The following is a 20,012-nucleotide window of genomic DNA, read 5'->3' on the forward strand; positions in this document are numbered from 1 at the left end:
GACGGGTAATTAAAAAAAATCCCATATCCCATTTTAATGAGAGTCTGGTAGGTGTTGCTTTCATATCCCCATGCGTTTTGAACTCTCTCTTTTGAACTGTATTCCATAGTCAATAGTTCAACTATTTGAATCTAGAGGTGGCTTTTCATTTCCAGTCAAACAAGACTGTCCCACTGGATTCTCACTCACACATGCACACACACACACACACACACCCTATCACTATCTTTGAAAGGTTCTCTTGACACTGAAGAAACTTTAGAAGAGAGTTGTGAAATTGTAGAGGGATGGTGGGAAGGTGGTTAAAGTAATCAATATCGCATGAATTTATTTAACACTTGTCCTTGCCTGTGTCTCATTCTTTTCCCTGTAAAGTTTTTGTCTTGATTCAAGAGTAATCCAGTATTTTATAGGAACAGAATTGTACAAATTCTTGTACTCACAATTTCTGACATACTTATCCATGAAGGCATCCAGTTTTCTCAAACTTGATTATTAAATTTTGAAGTGGATTACATTGTCACAGATACAAACTTTTGGTGGTGGTTTAACTGCCAGCACTCTGTGTTAAGGATAAAAGACAGGTAACCTCTTGCAAGCTTTTTCTTTTTTCTTTTTAATTTAAAGATAACCATTAGGTTTGGAAGAGCACTGAAGAAAGGGGAATACAGAGTCAAGGTTTACCAGCTTTTGGTAAATGATCCAGAGGTAAGTAAGGCATGAAACTCCTAAAACATCTTGAACAACTTAACAGTTGAAAGGTGAACCTTCTACACCAAGGGTGTGGAACTATAACTCAGGCGCTCCAACCAGCATAGCCAGTGGCTGAGAGGTGTATAATTTAGCAAAAGCTGGACAGCTCCAGTGTGGGCATCATAGCAGCAGCAAGTTCTAGCAGCAGCTAACAAAATAGAATCTCAGGGAAATAGACTCTTGTGCTCTAATTCACAGTTTCTCCAATATGTAAACATATTCTGAGGGGACATGGCTCTTTAAAGTAGCAAAAGACTGATGTTTTAGGTGCCAAAGGCAACTCTTTTGACAACTGTAAGAAAAGTAAGGGCCATTCCATTTTCTCATCTGATTTCCATTAGCTTTGCATGACGAAGGTACATTTGCATCCTGATATTCCTGTTAAAGACTCTGAGTACTCCCCCACTTCTTCATGGGGACATTCAGAAACTTCTGTGGGAGAGAATAGGAGCGAAATGTTTATTATTATTATTATTATTATTATTATTATTATTATTATTATTATTATTATTTAATATATTAGTTTTTAACAATATCAGATAACTACATTAACATAAATCTGAGATAGAGAAAAAAAACAAAAATATAGACAATACAAAAGAGATCTACTGCATTGTGAATAAAGAGACAGGTACTGGACATATGAAAATGTGCCAAATATAAAGTATACCAGATTATAGTCTATTGCTGTTGAGATAAACCATAAAATCCACCCAAATTTGATAAAATTGTGGTTCCTGCCTCTAATGTCTCATTAATTTAACTTTGTCTATGATTTTTTCTAATGTAGCAATTGAAGAGGCCTGGTTAATCCACAACTCAGTTATGTTATCTAGAGTTTTCCAATGTTCCTCAATTATTATTTTGGTTGCTAAGATTCAATAAATAATAAGTTCTTTCTTTTTAAGCTTATGGTTTGCTCCTGTAAGTAAGTGCAGTAAGCCTAGCTCTTACTTTAATGTTGATTTAAAAAATAATTGGAAAGCATTTTTAAGTTTAAAAAAGTGAGTGTGGAATGTCAAGCATGTGAAAAAATGATTTTAGCATTCCTGGCCTGTATATGTTTTGTGTATGTGTGTGCATGAATTCAATCATAAAACTAGTTGCTAGAATAAAATGTTTGCAAAATAAGTAATTAAGGTGATATTCCTAGCTAAGTGCATATGTTGATATAATTTCAGAATAAAATGTAGTTTAAACAAAGGAAGTTTCAGTTATGTGAGTCAGAAGAGATCCAGGCTATCAGTTTTTTCTGTATCTGGTTTAAATACTGGGTCTTCCCTGTTAATATTTATTAGCTAACAAAATAATAATACTCAGTTTCTTTAATTGTTAAAGGATCGTGGTCATGTATATCTGATCCACGGGAGTACTGTCTTTAGAATCTCCTGAGATGGAGTGGAAGGTTGATATGCACTATTAGTCAAATATAATACATAATATTGGCATATAAAGCAATTTGCACAAGTCTTTTGTCTATATAGCAACTCCTTTACTCCTCCCTTAGACAAGCCATAATTAAAATTAGAAGCTGCTTTGATTACTACATTCTAAACCAGTAAAGCCCTCAAACGAGTCCGTGGCCAGAAGGGCCTTTTTCCAGCTTTGGCTGGTGCACCAGTTCTGGCCTTACCTAGAACAGGACACTCTGAAGATACTCATTCCTTTCTTTGTCATCTCATGCCTGTTGTTGTTGCAATTAGCTGTACATGGGATTGCCCTTGAAGAATACTTGCAAACTTCAACCTAGCACACTCAGTTTGTTTCCGAGGGCAATCTAAGATTCTTCTGATTACCCGTAAAGCCTTATATGGCTCAGTACCTGGGTATCTTAGACAGCACTTAAACAGTATATTCTGCCCCTCAGCCTAGTTGAATAGGGAGCACCTCCTGAAGTATGATGTCGGGGTGCAGAGGTAGGCATTCTTTGGTGGATGCTTCCCTCCTTTGAAACAGTTTACCACTGAGAAAAAAAGTGCCTCCCCCATTCTTAGGGCCTTTCAAAGACTAGTTAAATAATTAAAAACAAGGGTTTTTTTTTCCTAGAAGGCCTCTGATGATGCAGCAACTAGAGGAAGATCCACACCATTATTGTTTGTTATTGCTTCAGTTTTGATTTTTTTTTTAATTACATTGTGCTTTGTACTGTGTTTGTGCTTTGCCTAGAAGCTCTGGAATTAGGGGATTTAGAAGTCAAATAAGTAATCCATACCTACTTCTTTCTTTCCTGTCCTGACGCTGTGTTGTACATAGCTTCCTTTCTACTTCAAAACGCACACGGCCCACAGACAGAGTTCACTGCTGCTGGTGGGGAAAAATATTTATTACTCTATTTTGTGCAAAGAGAAAGAAGTGACATTGCCAATACGAAAGCTTTCTAACAAGTTATTTATCCGTTTAAAATGTGTTTTCACAGCCCTGCAAGTTTCTTATAGATTCAGTTTTTGCCAAGGGAATGACTGTGCGTCAGTCAAAAGAGGAGTTACTTCCTCAGCTCAGGGAGCAGTGTGGGCTGAATTTGACCGTTGACAGGTAAACGTCATTAAAATGAATCTCAAAATTCCTAATCTGACAACTGAAAAAGCTTCTGAGATGAGAACTATTGCTTTTACCCTGTTTTAAAAAAAGAAATAATCATACATTTATTTTTTTAGTCTTTTGCTAGAAATAAGTCATTATAATCATGTTTTATTTTATTGATATTTCTGTGTTTTGTTTCCTAACTGAAATGAACCAGTATTGTTATTGACACTTTCTAATATGTAGCACACAGTAGTAATCTTTGCACCAGTCTTTAAGTTTTATACAACCAGTATTTTATAGATTTTCTAAGATAGAAACTCTTGGCTTTTTTTTTTCCTTTCAATGTGAAGGAAGGTGACTGAAAATTTTGCCTTGTGGCTGTTAGCTCAGGTTCTTGTGATAAAAACATGCCTTTTGCCTGTTTAAGGAAAACATGGTGTCTAAATTAAATGTGGTTGTGACTCGATTTTATACATGTATAAACATGTACCAATACTTTCAATTACTGTTTTTCTAATAGATTCCGCCTAAGAAAGAAGACCTGGAAAAATCCAGGAACTGTGTTTCTGGATTATCATGTCTATGAAGAAGATATTAATATTTCAAGTAACTGGGAGGTTTTCCTAGAAATACTTGAAGGTAACAATATTTTGAAGTTAATTATTTAATTTAAGCTTTACAAATATCTTTAAATTGGTATAAAAAATTAACGGTGCTATCTTAAAAGTAAACATATTTTTAAAAATTACAGTGCAAATCTATATCTAGTGAAAATTAAACCCAATCTACCTAGATTGACAGATCAAATTGGTTTTCCTTTAACTCTTTAATGTGTCAAACTTTGGGGATGAGGTTTCTCCCCATTTACTACATAAAGCAACAGTTCTCTATTTAGCCACCTGAAAACTCAGCAGCAGTACAAATGCCAAATTTATACAAAACAGCAAGGCAGGCAACAGTCCTTTTCTTTTGTTCAAATTTGTTCTCAGTCTTTCACTCACTCCCCTCCTCCTTAGTTATATTAGTCATGGCAGCAGGTATGGAAGTTATGCTTGCAGTTTAATTAACTAATTTGCTTTTCAACCCTCCGTTTAAAATTTAACTATGTATTTATTTATCTTTAAAAAGGACACTGAGCCAAAGGTGGGATGTTGGAATACTTGAAACAATGTGGTATAAAATGCCATGTATACACTTTGGAACATAAATTGTTTGGTTCTGAGCTTGAAAAAGTCAAAATAGCTGTTTTGAGCTTAGAATGTTTTATATACCCAGATCCTGAATATCACAATTCTTTATGGAGGTTTACCAGATCAGGGATTCAAATCTGAAACAAAGCTTAAAACATCATTTGTTTGTAAGGCAGTCCTAACTGAGCTTGTGGATTTTTGTGTTGCAAACATTTTTTACTTTTTATACCTAATTTAGTTTATACATACACAATTAACAAGACAATCTTGAATCTTAAAGAAAATGCTGCAAATTAACATTTAAACATCTCTTCCTGAAATACCTTACTGAACACCCTTACATTCCAAATGATTTTTAGGAGCAGAAAAAATGAAATCGATGTCACAACTTGCTGTTCTGTCAAGAAGATGGAGGCCATCAGAGATGAAGCTAGATCCTTTTCAAGAAGTAGTTTTAGAGAGCAGTAGTGTTGATGAATTAAAAGAAAAGGTAAATCACCCTCATTTATATAAATATCTTTGTCTTATAGGATTCATAGTTACTTTCTTTTGTGATGTTCTAAAAGCTTCCAAATAAGGGACGCGGTGGCGCTGCGGGTTAAACCGCTGAGCTGTCGATCGGAAGGTCGGCGGTTCGAAACCGCGCGGCGGGGTGAGCTCCCGTTGCTCGTCCCAGCTCCTGCTCACCTAGCAGTTCGAAAACATGCAAATGTGAGTAGATCAATAGGTACCGCTTCGGCGGGAAGGTAACGGCGTTCCGTGTCGTCATGCTGGCCACATGACCCGGAAGTGTCTATGACAACGCCGGCTCCATGGCTTAGAAACGGAGATGAGCACCGCCCCCTAGAGTCGGATTCGACTGGACTTTACGTCAAGGGAAACCTTTACCTTTACTAAAAGCTTCCAAACAGAGTCACAGTGATCATTAAAAGAACATTTTGTGGCTTATTGGCATGTTTAAACATTATGCTATAGCACAGTGTTGCAAGGATCATACAATATGCTAAGCCAGGTTTCCTCAACTTTGAGTAACTTCCAAAAGTATAGATAATTCCCCAACCAGCATGGATGCTGCTAAGAATGCTCTAATTTAAAGTCCACAGAGTTTGGGAAAGGCTATGCTGTGTCATAATACAGTTTGGTTTTGGTTTAGCCTATACTGTAATATGAACCCAGTCAAATGTGGGTTATTCATAAACCATGATTAAACAAACATATTCCAGTAGAATGTATGAACCAGTTTTCTTTGTTATAAATGTAAACAAGGAAATATGTCTGCTTGATGATATTTTGAAAGTAAAATATACAAATTAGGTTTTTGGAGTACATGGGCATTGATTGCTTCAGCTTCACAGGATTTAAGGAAGCAAGCATAAACAGAAGTTTATGTCCTAACAAAACTTTCCCAGCTTAATTCTCCCAATGTTTTAGATTGCAACTCACAGCAGCCCCAGTGAGCATTGCCAATGGGAATTATAGCCTAAACGGTTGGAGAAATTGAGCTGAGGACTATTGGTCAGATAGCTGTATGATAGTGTCTCATTTCCATCTGTATTAGGTGACGCTGTAGACTTACCTTGAATGAGTTCAGGAATGAAAGAGAGATCTGATTGCTACTGTTTATGGGAGAAGAAAGTGTTCCAGTGGGCCTGACTTTCAGTACATATTTTACTCCATATTTACAAATCGTAGTTCGTTTATAAAGAACTATATTCGTTGTGCTTTAGGCATAATAGTTAAATGTTGAACTTTAGAAATACATTGTAATACCAAGGGTGGTAGGATACCAAGAGCTAAATGACAGACGTTGAGCTGAAGAAACAAAGAAAGATAAGCTGTTACTTCAAACGGTTAAATTATTTTAGTAATTTTGCATATTTTTAAGGTATCTCTGATAGAAATGTGTGTCAGAGTGGGAAGGATTTAGAGGCCATCTAGTCCAAGCCCCTGCTCAGTTCAGAATCTGCTAAAGCATCTATCAAAGATGACCATCTGGTCTCTGTTTGGAGACCACTAGTGAACTACAAGTGACATGTTAGTTTATTTTTTTAAAAAATTAAAAGCTAGGAACCTGAACATAGTGCATAAAATGGGAAACTACCAGGAAGCGTATATGAAACTGCATATGCCTTACAATTTGGAAATAAACTCATTCTGATATATCTTTTTCACAGCTTAGTGAAATAAGTGGAATCCCTTCAGAAAATATTGAATTTGCAAAGGTGAGTTGCTATTTATTTCTTCAAGCTGTTGAAGGTGGTTCAGATTTCCTCTCAAATACTGACCGGTATCCCCTTTTTTTGCTATAATACTCTCAATCCTCTGAAGGAGATTTTGGTGAAATTTGTGAGGGACTGGAAAAGATATCCTCTCCTGTCAATTTTCTACAGTAGGCATTTCTGCTAGATGTGTCCTTCAAGCAGAATGAAAGTACTTATCTCTTTAATGTGTGAAAGTAATGTATTTAATTTTTGATTTCCTATAGCATTAGAAAATGTAATTGAGTTGTGTGTTTGAGAAAGGGGTTGATTTGGAAATAGAGATATAAATGGAAAGCAATATTGATGATGGTCATATCATACCTACATTTTGAGTATATATAATTGTGTTGGGCCATATCATACATATACACATACATTTTACTAAGATGCTCTGTTTATCTTTTCCAGGGTAGAGGGACATTTCCATGTGAGATCTCGGTTCTAGAGATACATCAAGATTTGGACTGGAATCCTAAGGTTTCCACACTGAATGTATGGCCTCTCTACATTTGTGATGATGGAGCAGTAATATTTTATAGGTATATCCTTTTATGCCATTACCTCCTATATATTGAAAAACCTTGCAGAAATTTCCAGTATGAAAGGATAGGAATTTTGGAACAGTGATTTACATGAGTCAGGTACAAATGAAAGATTGTTCATATTCTCCCATGTGGGGGAGATGGGCAGTGATAAAGTTTGATAAATAAATATTCTGATTGCATGAGTTTGATCCTCTTTATGAACTTGTTAATCTTGTTTAAAATGAACCCAATTTTACTCTTAATGCTTTCAAGATGCATATAGCTGTAGGCTAGCAGAGTCTAAAATAACAAGTATTGTGACTTGCAGCTAAGCAAATGTAATACAGAAATAATATTTTATGTAAACTTAAGTGTCATTGTACAAGAAGTGTGTGTGCAGTTGACTGCAAGATGGCATTCTCTTGGAGAAGGGACTCTTAACAAGCCTCTCTCAGCTTTTACTGGACAGGCAGTCTCAGCTCAGTGCAGGGGGTCTCAAAGGTGTCCGGAGTCTGACCCCTGGAGGGCTTTCAAGGTGATGATCAGCATCTTTCATTACACCCAGAAGCAGACTGGCAGCCAAGCTGGCTCCTGTAGTCCTGGGGTCATATGGGAAAATCTAGGCCGGCCCATAATTACCCAAGGTGCCATATGCTGCTGCAGCTGCAACTTCCAAATGGTATTCAACAGGAGCCCCACATAAAATGAATTGCAGCAGGCCAACCGCAAGGTGACAGGGGATCTTTGGCAGTGTACAGTGCTTCCTGATCCAGGAATAGTACACTAGATATGATTATGTAAAGGCCCTCCTAGCCATGGCCTCCATGTGCTGTTCAAGCAGGAGCTGTGAGTCTTAAAGAGTCTCCAAATTACAAGCCAGCTCTGCTGAAATAATTTTAAAATGTCAGGGCCAGCCCAAGAATGACGATGAGTCAGTGCATACAAAACTCCAGTTCTTTATTTGCTCTCACCATACAGACAGAATCTTGCCAGACTAAAGCTACCCTAACCTAAGGGGAAATAACTGGGGAGACTCTAAGGCGGGGCCTCCCTGAACGCTGTCCGGACTATGAGTCCTCTTATCTCCTTGGAATGCGCTCCCTCCTTCCTGAGAATCAGCAGCAGCGCCAAAATCCACATCAACCCCCCACTTCAGGGACACATTCCATTACATAAAAGCTGATTATTATTTTTTTACAAACACGCAGGTTATGTAGCATTTGTGTGATCGACCACTTTACATATTGTCAAGAATAGTAGAGTTTTAGTATAATAGTTTCTTCCTCCATCCTCCATATTGTTTCTTCCTCCATGCGTAGTAAATTTCTTCAGAGTTCCGCATGCAAATATATGAAAGAATGAGGTTTTTTAAATGTTATTGATCATTTGGCAGATTCACACTTTTTAATTTTTTTTTCCCATTCCAGTAAGACAGTGCCAAGTACTAATGTGCTAGCTTGGATCTTTGGATAGCAAAGATCTTTTCCAGTTTCCCATCTTCTGCCTCTTACCTGGCTGCCCTGAAGTACTTTGATAATAGTTATCTGGCATTAAGAGCTGTCAGTTCTTGACTCTGTCCCAAAATCATGTGAAGTACAGGTGATTTTATCTAGAACACCTTGTCCAGAAGGGTTTTTTTTTTTCTTTTAGGACACTGAATGTATTGATACTGCCTGGTTAAAAATGAATAAATCTGTGTGTTTATTATACAACATAATCTTTTTCTGTTTTTATAAAAGGGATAAAACCGAAGAAATGGTGGAATTAACTGAAGAACAGAGAAATGAGCTCATGAAAAAAGAAAGCAGTAGACTTCAGAAAACTGGACATCGTGTGACCTACTCCCCTCGTAAAGAAAAAGCACTAAAAATATATCTTGATGGAGCGCCAAATAAAGATTTGACTCAAGACTGATATTTATTTCAGCATTTTCTCTGGGGAATTTTTCTTAAGTGTGAAAAAGGTACACAACTACTGTGTAGTGCCATTACGGCAGGACATTAGGTATACAGAAAAGGCACCAGCACTGATGGGTACAGGACGGCCCAGGCCAGTTCAGTGCCCAGTCAAGTCCCCGTTTGACTTGGAATCATGTTGTGCACTATAGTCAAATGTACTGTAAAGAGAAAAGGGATGTGCAAATAAACACACAGAAAAGTGTGGCGGGGAGGGTAATTGGCAAAAATTGGAGATAAATGTGCACATAGCAGTAGCTAGTCAACTAGCCACGGACAGGATATTCATAGCTTAATAAAAGCTGTGCAAAGGCCATGAATATTTTTGTTTCCTTCACTGATACACACATTACCTCACTGAAGATTTCTGAAGTAGATGTGACAGTGGTTTTTATGAAAGCAGAGATGTGGAAATGGACTAGAAATGTGATGGAATTGGCAGAACCCAACCCTTAAAAGCTTCAACTTTTAAGTCTCACTGGACTCATCTTCCATGAAGCAAGACATCTGGAGAAAAAGTATTTTTAGTAAAAGTTACCATTACCAGCAGGTGGTGTTTATTTTGCAGAAGTGTTGTAACTGATTTTTAGTTAGATTATGAATAATGGCAATGTCACTATTCTGTTCAGTGTGTAAATACAATTTTGCTCTTCTGAGTTACCAGAACTACATTTCAGCTGCTTACTATGGGATTTCTTTCCACATACCAATATTCACTGTGTACATTTAAAAGTATAGCTGCCTATTTAAATTTGTATTCCTTTTGTTTTTTGAGTAATGTTGGGTACTTTGATTTGTAATGTTTCCTTGTTAATGAGTTCTTGGGGGTTTTGTTTGGTCAGCTACTTATTTTTGTACATTTTTGGTCTAGGGCTCTTTCACGTTTGCTTTTTCTAGCCTCATTGCAACTCACACTTTTTCTTGGTGTTGATTCATAGTTTTTATATGTAGCTTTTTTAAAATGAATGGCCTTCATTTAACACCTCCCAATATAAAGTCTGCAGTAGCTCATAATGTGGTACAGATTGATGCAGTACATATGATTTCATTGCAAAGCGTATATAAGTGAGATTTAATTTGCTACATGATAAGATAAATTACATACAGTACCATAGAAGGGTTTCTTTTTTGTTGTTTTGTTTTGAAAATACTATCTAATTTATATCAGTAAAAGGTTTTGGTAAACTTTTCCATGCCAGATGCTGTTTACAACAATGAACATGCAAATAAAACATTTGTTCATTCTGTTGTTACTTTAATCACACTTTGAAATTTATTGTAATAATCAAAATACAGGATTGTTTTGCAAGAAATTCTTCAGGAGGGGGGAGCCTTTTGAATTGACTTCCAAATATTACCTGGCTGATGGGACTTCAAATTGCCCTGAATACTTGCCGCTAATTGTGGAAGGATGTCAAGTTTTTGCTTGAACACACGAAGCTTCATTTTGCACAGGTGCTGCACAAAAATCTGAACAGTTTCTTTGTGTTTAGTTTCTTGTCCAATTCAGGAGGCCAGGATCAGGTACTGAGATATATGCATATTCAGGGAGAACATGAATACAGTTTCTGGTGAGGCCTTTGGGGTATAGGCAGATATGGTAGACAAGGCCAGTACACATATTCATCCCTGCCATGTTTGAAACCCTCACACACCCAGGCAAAATTTTGACCAGGGCTCTGGTACATCCTTTTTGAAGACTGGCCAGTGCTGCTAAAAATGTAAGGGTTGGAAATAGGTTTCCATGGCATAGTAAGATGGTTTTAAAAAAAAAGTCAGGAAAAACTCCCAAGTATTCAGATACCCTAAAATAACTACTGTAATTACATTTTCCCCTTCATGGGGCTGCACTTAAATTTTAAGAATTTGAAGAAGCTAAATAGCTAAGGCTGATTTGAGCTGTACTGTGGAAAAATGTACCTCCTGAAACTCTAGATCAACTTTTAATGTTTGTGTACATCATGAACTCATGTTTCACAAGCCTCTGGGCATGACTACTGCAAGAGAAATGTCAGCTTTATTGCAGTACCTGTTCATCGCCCTTAATTTGAAAAAAAACTTTCGTGACAACCCACCCAATTTCAGCCGTTCTGCCATTCAGGAAATGTTCATTCTAAATCAAGATGCGCAGCTAAGTTACTATCACTTCTATCTGACGTGGACAATATAACTAACTAAAAGAGACTCTCCTGATACCCTCTGCACATACTGGACACCAAGCTCCTGTAAGTTCCTTTCACCATGGCTAAGAGCATAGTATCCTTCAGTATTGTTGGACTGTAAGGTTGGCTCATTTTATAAAATTAAGCTGATGTCCAATTAGGCTATTTATCATAGAGAGAAAAAATACAAACTCAAACCACCAGCCTTAGATTAATTCAAGCCTATTTCTTAACCAGCTCAAAACAGTACTTAAAATGTAAGGATCTGGTAGCCACACCCATTTAGCATAGGAATCTGTTTCCTGATCATGCAGTGGAAAAGGTTATTGCACTTCTATGTAGCAGAGAGGAGGCCCAGGTATGCCGTGTGTGTATGATAGCTCTTAAAACAGCAATAATAGTGCACAAGTGATCAGGTAACTTGCTGGATTTATATTCCATCTCCAAAAAAGTCACTAGCCGCAGCTAGTTCCCCTGAATCAGCCGCTGCATCCTCCAGTTCTTTCTGCACTTCTCTGATGAGTCTCTCTCCATAATCACCAGGAATATCTTGGGTTACAAAGTCCAGAAGTGATAATTCATCCGCTAGCAATGGTTTCTTGTCCTCGCTTTGGGTCTTGTTAAATGATAATTCACAAAGAGATTCACTGCTATGACTGGGAAAAGCAAATTCCAGGTTTCAGCATCACATGTTGGTGTTAGTTGGATAAATATGCATATGTTTAATAATTTTGCCACATTTCAGAGTACCTATGTTTGAACTTTCTGACATTTAACATTTACCTGGCTTATGTCCTTTAAATGCTCTTTGTACAGTTCAGACTTGAACCTTTTAATCATGAGTACATGTCAGTGAGACCTGAGCATGAATTAGTAATTGGGCTGGGTATGTTGTGATTTAAAGCTCCAACAAGGGGCACACAGAGCCTGGCTTTTGGAATTCTTTCCAGCCTCTTGATAAAAGCTCTGCTTTGGCTCAAGTAACTAAGTGGGGGCTTAGCGACATTCTAACCATGCGCTTCTCCCTAAGGGATGCATTGGGGGGATTTTGGATTTTTGTCTCTGCAGCCTTCAGTCTTATCTGGCCCACTTCATCCCTATCTTGACAATCCATAGTCTGCAAACAGTATTCTCGCTGAAAAGCTGAGTTGCATGACAACAGCCACCCCAAATGGAAACTGCATCCATCAGTGATGGCCCTTATTAAAGCAACTCTGAGGCTGATCTATTTACCTCACAGGACAACAAGCAATGCCTCATTTTTCACAGCAAGGAGTGGGAGAAATTTCCAGTCTCTCTGTAACATCTCTTTTCTTGAAACTTCCTTGTTTTACATGTCCCCACACATTTCATAGTCCTGATTAAGATCAACAGGGATTCAACTGCATCTTCATGATACTTGTTGGCATCTGTAGTTTGCTCTGTCCAATTCTTGGGAATATGTCTGCCTTCCAAACAAAGCCAATCTTTTCATCCACTAGAGACCAACCTCCCATCCAGACCTCAAATTCCCTCTACCTTACTTGGAAATTTGATTCCCCAACCCTTTCAGGATAAGGTAAAGCAGGTTATGTTGGCTTCTTCGAAGTTTTCTACTACAGCAAATATATGGACTCAGGAATTAAATCATAGACAAGTTTTTAAATCATTCTGTACTAGATAGGAAAGAATAATTTGTTCATACCACAGCAGATGTGAAGATAACCTTTGAAGTTTATAAAATGTGGACAACATAATGAGCAAGATATGAAACAATCCAATTAATGCAGTGAATTCACCATGTTAAGGGAAGGAATCCTCTTTATAAACAATGGCTATGGCCTTCAAGTGGAGTTGGCTACTACCAATTAAAAACAGCCATGGCAGTCACATACTAATCCTCCTGAGCAACATGATCTGATGGTAAAAAATCTAGATAGGAGCCTGGTGCTCTAAGGATATTTTTCCACATAAATGAATATAAAGGACAGTGATGCAAGTAACACTAGAGATCTTCCATGTGGGATTGGTAGTATATACAGAAACTTTATACCGGTGGAATAAAATGGTATCTCTTAGCAATCACTGCCTTTGACCTGGTTTGAAATCTTGGGCCTATGAAAGCCTAGTCTGATTTGTACCCAAGTTATATTAATAATTCCTTGCTGCTCTACTTTCAGCCTGCTATATCATGGGGTGAATCCAGAGACTGTGAAGGCTCACCTATCAGCCACAAATCATGCAGAGCAACTCAGCCTCAGTTCCCCAGGGTTATTCAATACAGTCATATTTACTGGAACAGACTACAGAGTGCTAATTCCGACATTATGCAATGCTTCTAAATTCCTGAACAATGGTTAACCAGGAATCAACTACTCTTCAAGGAAATATTTTTACAGTTACTAAGCAAAGTGAGCCAGTTTTGTGTAATAGTTCCGGCTAGAAACTGGGAGACTGAGAGTCCCGCCTTAGGCACAAAGCCAGCTGGGTGACTTTGGGCCAGTCACTCTCTCTCAGTCCTAGAAAGAAGGCAGCAATGGCAAACCACTTCTGAAAACCCTTGCCAAGGAAACTGCAAGGACTAGTCCAGGCAGTTGCCAGGAGTCAAAAACTCACTGAAAGGCACGCACGCACACACCCCTAAGCAAAGCACACCAAGACATTCTCACAAAAAGACAATGATCACACTGTTCTGTGGCAGACCCTTAGACCACTTTGACCATCCTCCCACTGTGGGACTGTACAAATTGTACAAATGTGACAAATACACGTACCTCTGTTACATAACAGCAGCCAAGAGCAAGTCTAGGCAGCTTCCGGGCTATGTAAATGGGTAGCTTTATTTTCCCCTTTTTGTAGAATCAGAGAAGTGGAAGGTCATCTAGGTCAACCCTCTGCTTGGTGCAGGATCAGCTAAAGTATTTTGTACAGATGGCTATCCATCTTCTGTCTGAAGACCTCCATGAGGCAACCTATTCTACTGGTCACAGCTCTCACCATTAGAAACTCCTCCTAATATCTAATCAGAGTCTACTTCCTTGTAGTTTCAACTATTTCTGCTTATGTCTTTATGGTTATGTTCCTCCTGAAAATCAACACCAATAGAAAGTTTCCTTGAAATGCAAGCAGCAGCCTCAGAAAGTAGCAGGGAGAAGAATTAAATGTCTTTGTTCTGCCACATGCTCCTACAGTCTCAAGGCTACACAGAGTTACTCTTGATTACTACTAGTTACAAGAATGTATGTGTTCACTGTATTCTTCCAAAATCTAAGACAGTCTTAATGCATGTGGTTGGGAACAATGATTTTGGTCAGGAGTTGAGATTTGAAGCCACCAAGGAAATGTTTGAAATATACATGACCTACCCAGTGCCAAGGTTTCTTTGAGATATTCTAAAACATTTAATCTCCTTCTCACTACTACCACCCTCAAATAAGAGGACAGAACTTTTACCAGAGGACAATGTTTCATTCATAGACCTTTGCAGCTAGTAAGGAGTTAAACTGATTTTTGCTTTGCCTTGATTGCAAGCTTCCAACACAGATGTCTCTGACATGCAGTGCTGAATGAATAGGCACTGGTCTGTTCCTCTTTGATATTAATTCACCAACAAAGTTCTGGGGAGGGTTTAACTAATCCTTCTTAAATTGAAGTTTTACCTCTGCATCCGACAAACCAACCCGTGGGCACACGGGCAACGATCAAGAGCCCCATCTGGTTCCAGCTCCCAAGTAATCAGGTTGAGAAGCCCATTGGAAGGATTGTGGCAAGGTTCTCTCTCACCAGGGAAGGGAGTGCATATGGGGAACAGAAGGTCTGTAGGGAAAAGTTGAAGAGCCTGGTTATTTTTATTATATGCAACAGCTGAGTTATCTCATCATTCATGTTACTTAATTTGGCCCACCCTTCAGGGTTCATCAACCCCTCTCCCCCAAACTGAAGATTCAAAATAAATATTAGGATCAAGATAAAAGCCACTGGTAACAAACATTCTATCCAAAATGCTAAAAATCAGAAACCATTGCAATAATATGGAAGGATAATTCAAGAGAACATTACAAAAAGCCACTCTTTAAGGATTTCTTAGTTATAATAATGGTCCTGAAAAACTCCAGTAGTTATCTTGCTCCTGAAGCATTGGGAAAACTATGCTTCTTGTCTCTTCCATTTTGCATGCAGGAAGAAGAGGTGTGTGTGGATGTGTCAATACCATTATATTATTAAGGCCTCATTGGTAATCTCCTGATTCCTTATTATAAGATAAATTACACTATAATTTAGTGTAATTAAAATTACACTATAACTGCAAATCAATGTCGGGTATTTTCTCCAACAATTATTAATTTTGGAATTATTTATTAATTTTGGAAAAAGCTTTCGGGGTTCACTTAAGATGCAGACACAATATAGTATTTATGACAAGAAAGCCCAAAGGAAATCTTGCCATTGTCATATACACATTTCCTAGCTTCACAACTTCTCATTTGCTAGGCAGCCTTACATATGGGTAATGTTCCTGTTACAGACAAGTTTAACTGAATCACAGAATTGGAAGGTGCCATTTAAAGCATTAAACCCAACCCCTGTTCAGTGTAGGAATCTATTAAGCTTCTGCTTGAACATTCCAATGAAGTAGTATCTGCCACTGTCTGGATTCCACTATCAAATTCCTATACTTAGGAAGCTTTTTCTGACATTCAACCTGAAAGTGCCTCCCTGTAATTTAAAATATGCAATTCTGTATCTTGCGCTGTGGAATGAGAAATAATAGATCATAACTTTTAATGTGGCATCCTTTCATCTATCTGAAGAGTTATTTCCCCTTCAGTCATTTGTTCTCAAGACTAAACATATCCAGCTCCTTCAATCTTTCTTCACAGGGTTTAGTTTCCAGTCCCCAATCATATTCACTGCACTTCTCTGAATTCTTGAAATTCTGTTTCAAGTGTGGTGCCCAAAAGTGGGCACGGTATTTGAGGTGGCATCTAACCAAAGCAAAAGAGGGCAAAGATTACTTCTGGGATGTGGGAAATGTATTTCTATTGGTACAACCACCTAAAATTGGATTTGTCAACTTCGCAGCTACATCACTCTGCTGACTCACATTTAGATCTGCAATCAACTACTATTACAAGACCCTTTTTGTAGGTATCCTCCATCCTATACTGTACAATTGATTATTAGTTTCCTTAGGGAAGAACTTTGTACTTATATCTTATATAATTCGATTGTCACATCATCCAATCCATGGTTAAATAGCTTGCTAAGTTGCGTGCCATGGCTGACTCTATGAAATGCTTTGCTGAACTCCAGGTATGTCTCCAGCACTCTGACAGTTATTACAGAAATAAATCTCAAAACCTGAGATAAGATTAGTCTGGCAAGATATGTTCTTGATAAATCCATGCTGATTTCTGATAATTACCACATGGTTGACAACGTGCTTACAGATCAATCTCTTTATACCTGCTCTAGAATCTTCCCAGATATTAACGTTAGATTAACTGATGGATTGTTGGATCTTCCTTTTTTTGACGGCAGAGGCATACTCTCCTTCAGTTATCTGGCACTTCATCAGTTCCCCAGGACTTCTCAAAGGTAATATATGGAAGTTCACTTAGTCTATCAGTTCCTTCAGTAACCTAGGATGCAATTCATGTGGTCCTTGAGAATTGACTTCATTCAGAAGAGGCACTTCCTGACCATATTTCTATCAATCTTTCTCCTTTCATCCTGTCCTTCGCAATTTCTCTGTGGAACAGTTTTTTGTTGAAGAAAACTGAACCAAAGTAAGAATTTACTAGGTCTACCTTTTCTTTGTTACTTGTTAGCATTTTGCCTCCTTTGCTGAACAGCTAGTATACTGATTCTTTTCCTTTTATTCTGAACATAAATAAACCTGTCATAAATTCAGGATGGTGCAAAAATTCAGGCAATACACAGATCAGCTGTCAGTGAATCTTTCTTTTTCCTCTGTTGTTACAAAGACATGAAGAGGGCTTCTAACTTTCAGTTTCCACTCTGAGCTAACTTTCTGGGAAATGTTCCAAACCTGCACCTGTTTATCTCATGCTGGGCTGATTCATTCTTGGCTGTTTTCCCAGACTGAATTTCTCACCGAGAAGCTAAACTTTACTCCTGTTCATAAAGCTGGCTCCTCACCAAGGATGAGGAACTTAGCGAGGGTATGCAGGTAGGTACTTTGCCACTGGGTACTTTGTATGGAGATCAGTTAGCCTGCCCCTTTAGGATGGCCTGTGAACTTTGAAACTGGGAGATTTCCTTTTCTTTCCCTCTTAAAGGGTGGTGTCTGCACAGCTGCCACCAGTGGGTTGAGCATCTGATTTTGAGAGAACTTGGCTTCTTCCATGCTAGGTACCCATGGATTTATCTCTTTTCTTCTCTCTAGCCTTACTCCTTCTCAGGCTACTGTTCGCTATCATCAGGTTGTTCATGCCAGGATCTTCCAATCTTTGGGGTCTATACCATGGAGCTTCCCGGGGCTCTCTATCGCTTTCCCCTCACCATCCCTTTCTCTGTCTCTTGTCAGTGGATGCTCCCAGTTGCTGAGCAGGACTGGAAGGCTGGTGGACTGGACTGGTGGTTGCTTATTTGGTTGAGTTTCTCTTGCCCTCAGCAAGGGTGATCCTGGCTGGCCTCAACTGGAGCCCTGCATAAGCTGAGTCTTTTCTGGCCTCAGCCATTCTCCACTTGGCAAACTCAATTGCTGCAGGCAAGGCTGTAACTAGTCGTAACATAAAAGCCATTTCTTTTCATTGGCTCAGCTGCCAACCAGTTTATTGGTTGAAATCCCCCAGATCCACATAGTGGCCCAACCTTGACCTCTGACCTGAGTCCCATGCTATGCAGAGGTCAATCCTCTCTCCCTTTGCACACAGTTTTAAAGCTAAGCTGTATGTGAATGATGTGGGGGACAAGCGGAATGAATGAATATTGTCCTCTCACAAAGCCTTTTTTGGTTATTCTTAGAATCCTTTACTAATCTCAGCTCATTCTTGAGTTTTCACTTTAGAATAGATAATAAATAATAGATAATAGAATACTTTATTGGCCAAGTATGATTTGACATACAAGGAATATGACTTCGGTGGAAGAGCTCTCAATATATTTACATAACATCAAAAATAAACAATAGTAAAGTAATAATGTTATTTACTAAAACTATGCAATCAAGAAAGAAAAAAAATTGAAAGAATTAATACCACAGCTATTAACTAACACACACTCATATTTAAAGGGAGAATTAAGGGACAATATACTGCATCTGTTGTCTAACGTATGTTCACATTTAACAGCATTACCAGTCACATCTTAGCAGTCATGTTTTACCATATATTGTCAATCATTATATCATGCTACATAAATTAGGAGTTCCAACAGAGCAATGGCACGAGGAAAAAACTGTTTCAATGTCTAGATGTTTTGACATATGGTACTCTGTAGCACCATCCTGATGGTAGAAGTTGAAACAGTTTATGTCCAGGATACGAAGGATCTGCAGATATCTTCTCCACCCTCCTTTTGACCCTTGCAATATACAGGTCTTCTATAGAAGGCAGGCGGATTGCAATAATTCTTTCTGCAGACTTAACTATCTGTTGAAGTCTTTATTTGTCCTGCTTGGTTGCGGAACCAAACCAGACAGTTATAGAAGAACAGATAACAGATTCAATAATTCCTCTGTAGAACTGTACCAAAAGCTCCTGAGATAGATTAAACTTCCTAAGGTGACACAGGAAGAACATCCTTTGTTGTGCCTTTTTGATGATAGTTCTGATGTTAAGCGTCCATTTCAGGTCTTGAGAAATTATGGAGCCCAAAAAACTTAAAGGACTCTACTACGAATACTGGGCTATTGAATATGGTAAGAAAAGGGGAGTTAGAAGGATTCTTTCTAAAATCCACAACCATCTCTACAGTTTGGAGCGTATTCAGTTTCAGGTTGTTATAACTACACCACAGGGCCAGTTGTTGTACCTCCCGTCTATATGCTGGCTCATCACCATTCCAAATGAGACCAATAACAGTTGTATCATCTGCAAATTTCAGAACTTTAACAGAAGAATCTTTTGAAATACAGTCATTGGTATAGAAGAAGAAAAGCAGGGAGAGCACACATCCCTGAGGGGCACCTGTGCTAATTGACCGAATACTGGATATAGTTTTGCCTAACCTTACATGCTGTCTCCTATCTGTTAGAAAACTGATTATCCAGCTACAGGTAAGGTCAGGCACAGTAAGCTGGACCAATTTGTTATAATTTACTGACACCAGCTGCACTATGCTGGTCTACCTGACTTGCTTTGTGACCTGGCCTTCCTTCTGTGTCCTTACTTGTTTTCAGAGCTTCATGAAGCTTCTTGTGGTGCCACATCCTTCTTCAGGAACTTCCACTCCTCTTGAGTTCCTTTTTCTTTTAACTTTTCCTGCCATGCAATCCAAATTTTCATTGCTCTGAATGTATTAAAATCTGCTTTTTAAAGACCAAGATTTATGTTTGACTATTATCAGTTTTAGCTTCCCTCCTTCATGCATCTTTGAAATATCTGCAATTTGTTTTTGGAAGCTATCATTCATATGTTCACCTTAGTTGGACAGCTTGTAGTAGATGTCAACATTGCTTTTTTCCTCCACTTATAATAAT

At 38.2% G+C, this 20,012-nt stretch overlaps 2 protein-coding genes across 4 annotated transcripts in view; one reads left to right on the forward strand and one right to left on the reverse strand.

Moving 5' to 3' along the window:
* The window catches only part of USP47 (ubiquitin specific peptidase 47), a 57,679-nt gene extending 47,214 nt beyond the window's left edge, over positions 1-10,465 (forward strand). For all 3 annotated transcript variants that reach the window (XM_063289472.1, XM_063289473.1, XM_063289474.1), the window contains 7 exons: positions 628-708; positions 3,170-3,285; positions 3,797-3,915; positions 4,826-4,956; positions 6,641-6,688; positions 7,136-7,266; positions 8,991-10,465. In XM_063289472.1, coding sequence (XP_063145542.1) covers positions 628-708; positions 3,170-3,285; positions 3,797-3,915; positions 4,826-4,956; positions 6,641-6,688; positions 7,136-7,266; positions 8,991-9,165 — 801 coding nt within the window. In that variant the 3' untranslated portion in view covers positions 9,166-10,465. The remainder of the gene's footprint in view (positions 1-627; positions 709-3,169; positions 3,286-3,796; positions 3,916-4,825; positions 4,957-6,640; positions 6,689-7,135; positions 7,267-8,990) is intronic.
* DKK3 (dickkopf WNT signaling pathway inhibitor 3) overlaps positions 10,250-20,012 on the reverse strand; it is a 39,966-nt gene continuing 30,203 nt past the window's right edge. Inside the window, exons 7-8 of the mRNA XM_063289475.1 lie at positions 15,007-15,163; positions 10,250-12,024 (exon numbers count right to left, since the gene is read on the reverse strand). Of these exons, the coding sequence (XP_063145545.1) occupies positions 11,799-12,024; positions 15,007-15,163 (383 nt within the window). The 3' untranslated portion in view covers positions 10,250-11,798. The remainder of the gene's footprint in view (positions 12,025-15,006; positions 15,164-20,012) is intronic.

Source organism: Candoia aspera, chromosome 1 (assembly GCF_035149785.1).
Source record: "Candoia aspera isolate rCanAsp1 chromosome 1, rCanAsp1.hap2, whole genome shotgun sequence".
Lineage (NCBI taxonomy): Eukaryota > Metazoa > Chordata > Lepidosauria > Squamata > Boidae > Candoia > Candoia aspera.